The 13,388-nt window shown below is 36.0% G+C and overlaps 1 protein-coding gene across 1 annotated transcript; it reads left to right on the plus strand.

Moving 5' to 3' along the window:
• Positions 1-5,759: 5,759 nt before the first annotated feature.
• cunh16orf72 (chromosome unknown C16orf72 homolog) lies at positions 5,760-13,243 on the plus strand. Its single transcript, XM_038280334.1, has 5 exons — positions 5,760-6,171; positions 7,058-7,138; positions 8,512-8,579; positions 8,736-8,946; positions 10,270-13,243. The coding sequence occupies exons 1-5, from the start codon at positions 5,976-5,978 to the stop codon at positions 10,584-10,586; spliced, it is 873 nt and encodes a 290-aa protein (XP_038136262.1). The 5' UTR covers positions 5,760-5,975; the 3' UTR covers positions 10,587-13,243.
• The last annotated feature ends 145 nt before the right edge of the window (positions 13,244-13,388 follow it).

The raw sequence follows: 13,388 nt of genomic DNA on the forward strand, positions 1-13,388 counted from the left end.
TTCTTTTTTTTTATCTTGGTTCAACTGGCTCAGCGTGTTCATCATACACTGGAAACCATATAACACATTTTATTTAGGATTTTTTTTTTAACATGAATTATTTATTCACATTTTAACGAACTTACCTATGATTAATATACGGAAGAAGATTAGGGCCACTGAAAAAAAAAAAGTTGACTGATTTTAAATTTTATTTCAGTTTAACATGGGATAAAGGTCAGAATTCTGACTTTTTTCTCAGAATTCTGACTCTAATCTCAGAATTCTGACTTTTTTTATTGTCAGAATTCAGTCAGAATTCTGAGAAAAAGGTCAGAATTCTGACTTTTTTCTCAGAATTCTGACTTTTTTCCCATACTAAACTGAAATAAAATTTAAAAATTAGTTAACTTTTTTTTTTCCCACTGGCCCTAATCCTCTTCCGTATTAATAATAATAATAAAGATAAAGATGGAAAAAAAAAACGTTTTATATTGTTAGCAGTACCTTTAAAATCCAAAAGTAAACTATGGCCACCTTCAGCTAACACCAATTTGTCTCGGAAATTAGATTTTTTTACTATCAGTGACCGCAAAGGGAACTTTAGTTGTTCCAAGTAGAAACACCAAAGATTTTTTTCTTCTTCATCAGTGTAACAATTATTTCCTTCAATTTGTGCTTTTAAATAGTAAAGGAACATGTTCCCATTTGAACAATTGCCCTTGTTAAACAGGAGAAACTGCTCCAAGTCCCAACAGCAGATGCGTAGCCAGAAGGAAAATTAACGAGCAAAACATCCATATTTTCTAAATAAAGACAAACTATACTTTCCTACAGCCTTTGTTAACAAATAGACGCATATATTTAAACATCCGTGCTTTCTAGATAAAAGGTGTAGTGGATAAATTTCTTTCAGTTCATAGATCTGGAGTGTAAATCTTTTCCATCCTAGTTATTTACCTACTTGTATCAATAAACATTCTACGTAAAATTGATATTTACAAGCACTAATATCTACATAAATTGATTATTTGATACGTTTTTATTAAAATTGTTATTTATCTATGGCTTGCAGAGACACACTTAAGAGTATTACTGCTGCCACCATCTGTATCAGAGGGAAAAAATGGTAGGGGTGGGTGGCCAATGATTCGGTAAGGGTGGCCATGGCAACCCCTGGCCCCCCATCTAGCTCCGCCCCTGCACAACAGACAACTTTCAACATTTACAATATTTTGTATGGCAGTCATGTTGGTTATTAACCATTAAACACAATTCTAGGAGACCCCAGATTGTCTTAGTTGTTTAATTATATTTATCATTAAGTCAGTTTTCACAGTAGTCACCCATCCTCTACAAAGAGTGCATTAAACATATTTTAATTAGTTTCTGTTATCTCATAAACTGTGTTGATTAATTCGACAGGCAATGGAAATGCATTTAATGTAAAAAGAAACAAAACTGACTAATATATTTAAAAAAAATTGTTTGGTGTTTATAGTAATGCAATATAAAATAATTCATTTCTAAACAGATATATGTTGGACTTCATGCTGCATTCTAAGAACCTGACTTTCTCAATTACTAATCTCGAAGTTGGAAACTGCAGGAAAAATGTAATTACAATGATTCAGAGGGTTGGAGCAACAGGACCGTACCATTTTCTGTAATAAAGATGGCTACTATTGGCATTAAAAGTAAATCAATAATATACTTTGACCACTTTTAGTACTTCCTTATTGTTTTTGTAACATTTAGTAATTCATATACATACAACATTTAAGTGTTTATAAGAGATGTTTCAACAAAATACCACAGCATGTGTTTTTCTAATTTTTATGATTATAAAAGAGGTTGTATTAGTCATACATAAACAATAAATATCAGTACCACAAGGGGGAACTTTGGCCAAAATTGTAACACAATAAATAAAACAATACTAGAAATAGATATGTACACATAACCTCTTACTAAGTAGGCTTATTCCTAAATTATTATTTGAGTCATTCTCGCTTTATATTTTTCATGACAAAGGAGAATATTACTTTTTAAAGAAAAATTATGTTCCAAAATTATGTTCTTTTTTTTTTTTTAACAAATTAGAACTCCAATGTGGAAAAAAAAAAAGCAGGCGCTCTGTCTCCATCTAGCGGACACATACAGCTTCACAACCAGAGTCTCCATGCTTTTCTTGGCAGCGCCATGCAAAAAAAAAACAAAACTATAATTTTTCACAAAGAAACATAAACAAATTTAGTGTCTCGAACATAGTTAACCCAAACAATAATAAATCAGCACACCTGATTCAAATTATACATAGACTCCTCAGTAACCATCAATTGCTGCAGATGGCTGATTCATATAAGTAAGGTATGTTGCAGCAAAGATACACAAAAAACATGCAGGACAGTGGTACTTGAGTGTATGGTTGTTCCTTGAATCTCTCTGCTTGGGGCTGCTGTAACCTTCATAATCTATTTCTATATGTTTTCCATAGAAAGAAAATACAAAAACTATTAATATATTTAAACTATGGAAATATTTTTAAAGGCTCAAAATGAGACAAAAAGAAAAAGAAAATCTAAGCTTTTAGGAAAATACTGGGGGATCGGGTCAAAATCATCCATGAAAAAAAAAAAAAAAATTCTGCTTTTAAAAATGTAAGCCTTGTCCTCTTGTGTCTTCAACCTACTATTCTTATTAGCACAGAATCCCTTCATGTCAATGTTGGCATAACAAACGGTAGTATATATATTTTAGACCCATTAAAATTTTGCCAAAAACTGTGTAGATACTATATAAATAAATTCATGTATTTTCAGTAGAATGTATACTTTTATTCTGCACCACTTTAGACGTTCAGTAGTTCTTCCATAACCTTTTAAAAGGACTTCAGTCCCTCCATTTGAAGATCACAGTTTTTGTTTGCTTTTTACATTTTTTTTAATGTCTGGTGTTGGATGCAATGCCGCTAAGTTGCTAGCTAGTTATGATGTGTAACCATAGGAAGTTTTTTTTTTTTGTACACCTAGGAGCAGCTAATCATTATCTCGAAAGCTAAAATAATACCTCAACTGCTTCTGCTGGGAGTAGCCAAAGATGCAGAACAGCAGCAAGGAGAAGAGAGAAAAGAAAAATCAAGTAATCTCTTCCATCAATCATTATGGCCAATGTCAGCTGTTCAGGAACCAAGGTAAAATAACGCCAGAGCTCTAGGAAGGACCCAATCAGAATATATTGGAAGTGAAATATTAAGTGTTTACTGAAACATGGCTGCAGGATTATATCCCAACTCCAGTGTCTCTCTACAAGGCTGGGAAATGCAAGCGAGGTGGGTTGGCAGTACTTGTGAACAGCAAGTTCCTATGCACTATATTTAATCTATACGTTTGCATGACATGACACATAGACACAGGCCACCTTACTGAGTTTAAGAAAAATACATGATGTCTTAATGTGTGCTCTGTGTCACACATCCAAATGTACACACCTTCATATTTTGGAGTGTTTTAGCATGGAGTGCTTCAGCCGTTTGCTGTATTCTTGTGACTTCTGTTATTTGTAGTTCCTTTATAGTTTGACCAGCATCATCCAGGTGTGTCCTTTGTGTAATCCCGTCCATAAGGCTGAAGGCTGTCCAGATTCAGTTAAGCACTCTGGAGTTAATTTCCTACCCTGAATAGTGTACTGTCCAACCTGCAAAATGTAAAGGGATAGGAGCTAGGGATAGGAAGTAGTTGCTATGATATATCAATTCGATATGCCAACATAAAATGCCAACAATGGAAGCCAGGGGGAGAAGTGGATCAGAAATAGTCTAAGCCTCAGCATCCGTGAACCATCCTTTTTTCTTACACAACTCCATGTGGCTGAATTGTCGTCACTCGTCTTTTTGTATTTAGCATAAGTTAATTTTCCAATCAATAAACAATGACATATCATTCTGCTGTGTTGCATAGAGTCAATGCCTCCTTCACTAAACCTGATACTGAATGAAAAAGACAATGATGACATGGCTGTTCAGTATAGGATCCATCCATCCATCCATCAACATTCACCCACCTCCTCCCCATCTCCTCCCTCCCTCCCTCTTAGACTATTCTCAGTCGTGGCCTCTGGCCTATTCCACCACCAGTGTCCAGGCCTTGGGAAAAGACTACTCTAATACTTTTCTAGGCACTCATTCAAGCAAATGTTGATTCACAGCACCAAAGTCTTCTGCTGGGGCCTGAACACCAAATAACCTTTTTCATTTATTTCATTATCTGCTTGTATCTCATCGAACCCTAGTTGGCCTCAGCATATGGGCGCTCAGCCTGGATCTGTTGGGAGTTTCCTTCATTTAAAAGGGACTTTTTTTTCTCCACTGTCGCTACATCCATGCTCTGTGTGAAGGATTGCAGAGAGTCAACAAATCCCCGCAATCAGCCAGTTATTCTAGAAACATTTTGAAGAATATGATTGTATTACATGTATAAATAAACTGAATAGTACTTTGAGGTGGAATTGCAAGCTCTAGAATTTTCAAGTGCGGTAATAAAAGCACTGATTAAAAAGCAATGTCGGGACCAAATAAACACCTCTTTTCTATACCATGTTAAGTATAGAAAGACTGGACCAATGTCTCACATTCTCAGTGGAGAACAACAAATTATTTCTTTATAAATGGATGGGATGGGAAGATGGTAGAAAGATCGAACAGGGTGGTGATAAAAGGAACATTAGGACATTAAATGTAATAAAATGTTACAAAATCACTCAGCATTATTAAAATCAACAAATATCCTTTATAAATCTTACCCCTTTTAACTTAGATCCAAGAAAAATAATTTATAACTTTTTGAAATGTAAGAAATGACAGCAATGGAATTTCAAGACTTTGAAGTGCGTGTAGAATTAGAGGTCATTAAGATAAGAAAAAAAGAGTAGGATTGTATGACCCACAGTGAACATAGGGTCTCTGAGTTAAAACAATATTTGTCAGATAGAAAATTAAGAAAATTAGAATACATTTTCTTTGGAAAATAAAAAAAGTTATTTTTTCCCATTAAACTGAATTTACTATTAAAAAGAAAAAAAAATATGAAAAAGCTGTAGCTATAATAATATAATATAATATAATAATATAAAATATAATACAATACAATACAATATACGGTAATATAATATAATATAATAGACTTAGACAGATTTATTTTGTCATTTTGTAAACACGAGTGTTCGTTTAAAATAAATATATAAATAACATAAATTATATAATTAAATATATAATAAAGTATAATATAACATGATATAATATAATATAATACATACCATGCAATACAATACAATACAATATAATATAATATAATAGACTTAGACAGATTTATTTTGTCATTTTGAATACACAAGTTTATACAAAAAGAAATTTTGTTTAAAATAAATATATAAATAACATAAATTATATAATTAAATATATAATGTAATATAATATAATATAATATAATATAATACAATACATATCATGCAACACAATACAATACAATACAATGCAATATATTATAATAGACTTACACAAGTGTATACAAAAAGAAGTTTCGTTTAAAATAAATATATAGATAACATAAATTATATAATTAAAAATATATAATATAATAAAATACAGCAATATTGTGTCAGTTTCTGGATGATGGACGTGTGTGACAGCCAATCACAGAGAGGAATGACCTAAAGCCCTCCCAAACATGAATAACTGGTCAATTGTCGTCGACGTCGGGTGGAGTACATAACATTATTGTGTGTCCTGTATATATGCCGACGACGGCAAGTACGGAGAAATAGTTAGCTCAGCTCGCCTCCTGAGATAGTCAGGAGGGGCAGCGTTGCTATTCGACGACAAAAAGAACAAAATACAAAACAGTATTTATGACTTTATTTATATAAGTTTATGTATGTTCCCCAGATATTATCAAATCCAAAGCTAGAAACCGAATTTCCTCCGAGCTCTGTTGTATTAAATGGAGGAGAAGAAGGAAGAAGGGGACTCTGAGATACAGGAACACGGACCGGAGCACTGGTTCTCAAAATGGGAGCGGCAATGTTTAGCCGAAGCCGAACAGATGGACCCGGGAGAAGAGGAGGCCGACAACGACCAGGATAAACTCTGGCATCTATTTCAAAACTCTGCCACTGCCGTAGCTCAACTGTACAAAGGTTAAAAAGCAACGCTTTATTTTCAGTTGCTAGTTGGTTAGCAGCCTGCTTCTAGACGCGCACTAACTGCCGGCTAAATGCTACCTAGCCTTTTTAGTCCGCTTGCTAGCCGGTATTGGCGTTTACAGGGGACTTTTTAAAGCTAAAGTTAGCTGGATGTTTTTACCAGTGGTTAGCATTTTCTCCTTAACGCTTCTATACGGCTAATTCATTTTTCTAAAATGAGTTTAGCTTGGTAAATATTAGTAACTACTTTGGAAAAAAAAATTTAATGTTTGTTGACATTAAATAGATCATAGCTAACTTAACATTAGCTAAGTAGTTACAAAATGGCGATGGTAACAACAGTCGTAGCTACGTGACATTCCCAGCTGACTGTCACTGTTAACAAATGCCATTAGGCGTAGAACCGATTTTTTTCCTAATCTGTCCTTTATAATTATACTGTCGAAACATATCCGTATGTTTGTTTACAAAACTCGTGCTTCCTTGTAGGTTTTAGATGCGGCTTTTCACCACTTGTAAAATTGCAAGATGGCGAGGATAAATATTTGTTCTCTGCTTTCTCCGTTATATTTTCCACAAATACAATCCCAATCATAAAAAGTTGATCCAATTTTATGTCTTTTATGCATATTTCTTGTCCCTTTTAAACTTTAGTGCTGAGAGTGCAGTTAAGTTCTTTCTCCCCGCTGCCCTGTTGGCCGTCTAGCTGCTTGCTGACATCTATTTTTATGCCAAACCCCATCTCTGCAGTTAAAGAGGCCAGACAAAATGGCGTTTAAAAGTGAACCATGCTCTGCTTCGGTCACTTATGCTTCAGGGAATGTGTTTTAAAATGCCAACAGTTTGAATAATGAGCCATAATTTTTCTTCTATTCCACAGATAGGGTATGCCACCAGCAGGGCCTGTCATTGTGGGTGCCATTTCAGAATGCTGCTACAGCAGTAACCAACCTCTACAAAGGTAAACATCCATATGCTTCCAGCAGGCTTTTTAAGTTGCCACAAACCGAGGGTAACGTGTGTAGACTTCATACTCTCATTTTAATGATGACCTTTGTGTCCGGAGGTGTTTGTTGACAAACGTTCTCCTTTCACATGAAGTCCACCAAAACAACAGTGACACCAGTTCAGTCCATCTTCGGATGGACCAATCAATACAAAAACAAAGTATTGATCACTGGTTTATACGGATGGACCTCCTAAGTTAAAATCTTTACAGATGAAACTGAAAATCATTTACAGAGATAAGGAAAGAAAACACCTGCTCTCTAATATTAAATGCATGTCTAATTGTAAAGCATAACCTGTTCAGTTTTATAGAATTCACCCCCATTTGGACTTTTTCTTTATAAGAAATGATGATGTATGATGAACACACTGAAATTCTCACTATACTGTTCAGTCCTACAAAGTAGTGTGCAACTGTCTTGTAGATCTGTTTTCAGTCTCTTGATGTAAAAGCTTTGAAGGACTAATGTTCTTTGTAATATGTTCATAACTGCATTGCACTTCAGTTTTTTATCTCAGTCTCAAGTCTTTTACAGCATATGATATGTTTTCTTCCATGATTGGATTGAACTTTGTTCCATCCATTTCCTTTTAACTCTTTTGCCTCTTCATGATGCAGCAAAGCATCCCTGCCTCATAAAGTTCACACCAGATGTTGGATAGTTTCTCCAACCTGAACGGTCCTCTTTGGGGCTTCTCCAAATACACTCATAACATTTAATCTTTTTTTTTTTTTTTTTTTTTTTTGTAGTACAAAACTGTAGGCTTAAAAATGTAATGCTACTTTGTATTGATTCAGCACAAACAACCCAATAAAAGTAATTTTAGTATGTGGTTGTGACATGACAAAAATGTTAAAAGGTCTCAAATACTTCAGTGATTTTTTTATTTTATTTTTTGATTACCTTTATCATTTGGGTAAGTGTCAAATTTCAAAATTTAAAATTAATTCTTTACGCTCTGATTGGGTCTGAGGTCAAATTAGCTTGCTGGTATTAAAATAATTTTTTTAGCTGTTATTTGGATTGCATGGATGTGTAGCTATGCAATACAATGATGCTAGTAATATGCTAACATTAGACAACAGATGAATAAAGTGATGCAGTTAATACTAGCTGTAATGAATGTTCAAAATGCAATCTTTGATCTTATGAATCATTTTTTAGAAATTCATCTGAGAACCAGCTTAGGAAGGAAAATCTTTTTTTTTTTTAAACTCTGTCATCCTGTTTACTGCCAAGTATTATACTTTTTAGATTGACATTATTTTATTAGGTCCATGCTTGCATGGTTTTCAGTAATGATCAGTAATGTTCTCCATCACAGAGAGCGTAGAAGCCCATCAGAGAAGTTGTGACCGGGGCATCCAGATAGGTCACCAACGACGTAATAAGGTAGGTCTGTCTTTGTTGCTGCTCTGTTTTGTTTTTCTCAAAATGTCCTGCTGTCTGTGAATTCCTTTCACAGGAAATAACGATAAAAAATGGCCAAAAAAAACGTATCACACTTAAATCGAATGATAAGAGTTGTTTTTGCTTCTTTCTTCACAGGATATGCTGGCTTGGGTGAAAAAGCGCCGGAGAACCATCCGTAGGGAGGATCTTATAAGCTTTCTGTGTGGCAAAGCTCCACCACACAGAAGTAGCAGGACCAATTCTCGCCTGGCAATGGTGGCCCCTAGCCGGGCTAATTCTCCAGCTGAGACCGGCTCCTCTGTGGAAACAGACCTGCAGCCCTTCAGGGAGGCCATAGCTCTGCACGGTAAGAAGGGTTTGGTCTGGATACATAGATTGAAACTGTTTATTGTACATATGGCTGATCCACTAACGCAACAAATGCTTTAAATCTGCAGTAAAGGGATTTTATAAAGTAAAGGTCTTTCCTCCAGGTTAAAATAATCTGCTATATATAGTTGAGAACCACATGACTCTGTTTCTGTGTGTGATAGCAGTCAGTATTGCTTCCTTGCCACATGTCACTCTTAGATAAGCTTGTTTTGCTGGGGTGTGTCCGTATTGGCCAATAGTGATAGCTGATCCCATTTTAACTCCAGCTGTGGGAATTTCACTGAGCATATTAGATTATATAAAAAATTAAGCAGTTTTTATTTGATTTGAAGTTGTTTTCTGTGTTCAGATGCATAGGTTTAGATGTGAATTCCCCGTGTCTGTCTTTAAAGGGTTTATAATTTAAAGTAAACAAGTGAAGCTTGACATGAAGTAAAGTTGGATTGTGGTTTCGGTATTGTGGTAAAGTCTCTTTCAGAAGGCATTGTTCCTCTCATATTTTTGTCTATTATATAACCGGTTGTGTTTTTGCTTTTTTAGTTGCCTAAAAATACTAAAGGCTTCTGGATATTTCCTTTTTTAATTTCTTGTAAGACTGATTATGCATCCTGCCACGCGTTGTAACCCTAACCCTGGCAAGGAATGATTAAGAACAAAAACTACTCCTTGTAAAGTGTAAGTTAAAGGTTTAACCAGAGCTACTTATGAGCCATTAGTTGTTTTTCCTAATTTATTATAGTAATTTATGACTGTAGTCTTCAGACTCGGGTGTCTCGGTCTTATTGAACATCGGTCAGTCACAAACATTAAAGGAGGAAATTGGAAAATGAAAGATGCAAAAGCTTTCGACTGAGGAAAATGAGGAGGGAGAGATGATCACCTGCTTAAATGTTAAGATTTTAGCTCCCAAACAATTTTTTTATTTTTTATTTTTTTTTTCCTAATAAATGTTTTTTTGGGGAGTTTTAATGGACTTGGCATATTAACACTTAGCAGTTTGTACAGAATTCTGTTAGAGGTCTACTTGATCAAAGTTTAAAGATCTAACATGTTAGCAGTTTATTACAAACATGCTCTGGTTACATGGGGCCCTAATTAAACAGATGAGCAGCAGGCTTTGAAATATTTATGCTGCAAAACAAAAATAGGATAATTTGCCATTAGATTAAAAATGTTGTTTTGTGAGCTAATAAGGGAAGAATTTTTAAAATTGTAAATTAGTTTTTTTTGCTGTCATCTTTTATTAATTAGTTTGGTTTCTTCCTTCTCTTCATCTGGTCTTCCCATCCTTTCTCAGGTCTGAGTGGGGCCATGGCGAGCATCAGCGTGCGCTCCGGCGCTCCAGGTTCTCCCACACATGTGAGCGGGAGCAGCGGTAACACTGGGAGCGCGAGTGGAGGCAGTTCTTCTGGCTCTGGGCCCGTGTGCCGCAGCAGACGAAATGGGCTCCAAGACGTCGATCTGAACACTTTCATTACAGAAGAGATGGCCCGACATCTGGACTCTACCGGCTCCGCCGCCGTCGGGGGAGGAGGAACCAGGAAACGTAACTCCACCCAGTGTAGCGACGTCATCACGGACTCCCCAACGCACAAACGCAACAGGTTGATCTGACTGAACATCTGCCTGAGTGCAAAGAGACGGACGGATAGCAACTTCCAAGCGTCTGTGCTTAAAATTAAAGTGAGGCCTGAAGGCTCACGGTTGCTTTTGTTCATGAATTGTGTCCCTTGTCTCCTTTCCTAACACTAAGTAGAGATCCACAATCGGAGCAGTCTGTGACAGAGAGAGAAACAAAGTGGGACGTTAGGACAGCCTCGCACATTCCTCAGACCAAGCTGCCCTGGAAAGGAGACAAAGGAGGTCACTTACTAATTCTGGGTTGTAGACAGTTCTCAATGAGTGGAAATACGCTGTCCTGTTCAACGAGCAAAAAGCCACTTCATCTCTGACACGTGTGCTTCCCCTCCTCATTCTGTCCTCACCCATCACTTTAATAAGGAAGAGGGGGCCATTATCACATGTGGGAGTCTGTGAATTGAGTTGCTCACCAAAAAATGCTGGAGCTGTGCTGGTTTAAGGCTCCGACGGCCCCATCTGCGTTTTCTGTTACTTCATGTTGCCTGAAAGCGAAGCCGCTTGTTCAGCTAGCATCACAACAGCGGCATACATAGCCATATCTCTGTCTGTTGGGTTAATGACATCTAGTCGCTGGATATTCAAGTTTAAATGTTCGGACATTGTTTTCATTTTTCTGCTCTGCTTCAGATTTTTTTTGTTTTTGTTTTTAACCACCAGTGTTAAATTAATGGGCTCATTTCAGCTGGAATAGCCAAGCTAACCCAACACAAACTATTCACTTAGCTTGTTCTTCTGTGTTATTTTTGATGAAAATTGAGTCTTAGTTTTCTCCGAAGCCCTGATTTTTCTCTCCCTGCCGTTTCATGAGAGCAGCTGCTGCTTAATGTGCTGCTGTGACAATTCTCAGTTGCAGTAAGTATCTTTTTTTTTTCTTTTGAAAAAAGTCATGCTCTTAGCATTTACCCCCAACGCATGCAAACAAATTGGCTCTTCCATCACCCCACTCAACCACTTAAAGTTGTTCTTTAATCTCAAATAGATCAGCTTCTCTTTAGGTGCTCAAAAATTAAAACACTTGATTCCAGCCACTGGAGCCTTTGTGTGTCCATCCCTGTGTGGAAAACCGTAGTTAATTTATTCTAAAGCTTGTATTGGTCTCTTTAGCTGTGGGCTGATATGCCAGCGTTTTCTGCGTAAAAGGATCCTGGTTGCTTTTTTTTTTTTTTTTCATACAAAATAATTCTGGGGCTCATTTCAGTTCTGAGTTGATTGTTGGTTTTACATCCTTTAAGGTGGATTACATTAGACACTGAGGTCACTTAAAATAGCCAGTTTGACTATTTTTGGTAAAGCAAATGTAAAGAGGGCTTAGAAGGATGTTTAGTGTTATGAGTGACAGAAAAGACAAGTTATGCCAAACGTGAAACTTTACTATTGATATTCCGATAGACACCCAACAGTTCATTCCCTTTTACGAAATTGTAAGAGAAGGTAAAATGTGCTGCAAATTCTTAGCTAGTTTGGAAGGACCGAAACATCCACAAATGTGATCAGATTTATGTTCAACTACAAAGGATCTCCAGGTTCTGACTGGTTGGTGCTTTTAGACTGAAAATGTAAAACGTTAAAAATTCACTGAGTAGGAAAGATCTATGGTGGGTCAGAGCAAATCTGGTGATAATATGCTGATTCTGTGATTGATTGGTGCATATGTAAAGATAAAACTGAACCTGAATTTTCTAAATTACTTTCAACCTTCCTGGGATCTGAATGTTGGACATATTTTTTCTTTTTTTTTTTTAGCTGTCTGCCATCTCCTGCTCTCCTCTTCATGTCTTTTTCACACATTTTATTTATTGTTATGCTTAGGAAAAAAAAAAAATTCTGTTTTGTTTAAAGCATGCCGGCACACCCTGATGTGCCTCTTCAATTTGATAGTTAATTATGTATTTTTCTGTTTTTGTTTGTTCGGCTGAAGCAGGTGCTTAAAACTGCAGGTGGGAATGGCATGGACTAATATATAAAATAATTAGCTTGATTTTTACTTGCATTTCAAAAATCAAGTAATTCTTATTAGGGTGACGTTGTTGGCAGGAGTCAGACGGTGCCTCATGATCTGCTCCATTCTACTGCCAAAATGCAACGTTTAAAGTCAGCTGGAGTTCAGTTTAACTTGGATTAGCTTTATAAATCTTCAATCTGAGCTCACTGATTAGTATCTTAACACTTTCCTTTCAGTGTTGGTAGGATATCTGTCAGTGTTTGGCTGTAAACTGACAGCAATGACCGCCTTCTGTTCACGTTCTGACAAGTTGGCGAAGGAGATTTCATGTGAGAATAAGAAAATATAATTTTCTCCTACATTTACCTTCAATTGAGATATTTTCCAAGCTCCTGTTCAGGTTGGCTCATTTGCTAGTTTATGGTTTATTTAGAGCTGCCATATTTTTGTTCCTTTCCTCAGTCGGTCATGGCCTTCATGTCCTTCATCAGACTGACTTCATGCCACAGGACGTCTTCAGAGCCAAAACTAGGATCAGCTGTTTCTGGATACTTATTTGTCTAAAATAAGATAAATGGCTAATCTATATTCTTAACAAATAATTGTTGGTATATGTGTGGTTCACAGTGTAAAATAATAAAACAATTCAGTTGAATATTGAAAATTGTATTAAATTGTATGCTTACAATTACAATGCTTCTGAACTCGGTTTTTCTTTTTGGGTTTAGAAAGGGAATAGAACAGGTTTGTTTTAATAAATCTGAAGTGTTTTTTGATAATTACAATGAGAAACAAGGGACACATTTTGTACTCGTAAAATGAGAATTTGAAAT

Source organism: Cyprinodon tularosa, unplaced genomic scaffold (genome assembly GCF_016077235.1).
Source record: "Cyprinodon tularosa strain WSP-4 unplaced genomic scaffold, ASM1607723v1 ctg159, whole genome shotgun sequence".
Lineage (NCBI taxonomy): Eukaryota > Metazoa > Chordata > Actinopteri > Cyprinodontiformes > Cyprinodontidae > Cyprinodon > Cyprinodon tularosa.

What these genes read in the sequence shown, in the direction of transcription:
- cunh16orf72 (XM_038280334.1), top strand. Translation starts at nt 5,976, where the DNA reads ATGGAGGAGAAGAAGGAAGAAGGGGACTCTGAGATACAGGAACACGGA. An exon ending in CGTAGCTCAACTGTACAAAG is followed by an intron (nt 6,172 to 7,057) that starts GTTAAAAAGCAA and finishes TCTATTCCACAG; the next exon opens with ATAGGGTATGCCACCAGCAG. An exon ending in GTCACCAACGACGTAATAAG is followed by an intron (nt 8,580 to 8,735) that starts GTAGGTCTGTCT and finishes CTTTCTTCACAG; the next exon opens with GATATGCTGGCTTGGGTGAA.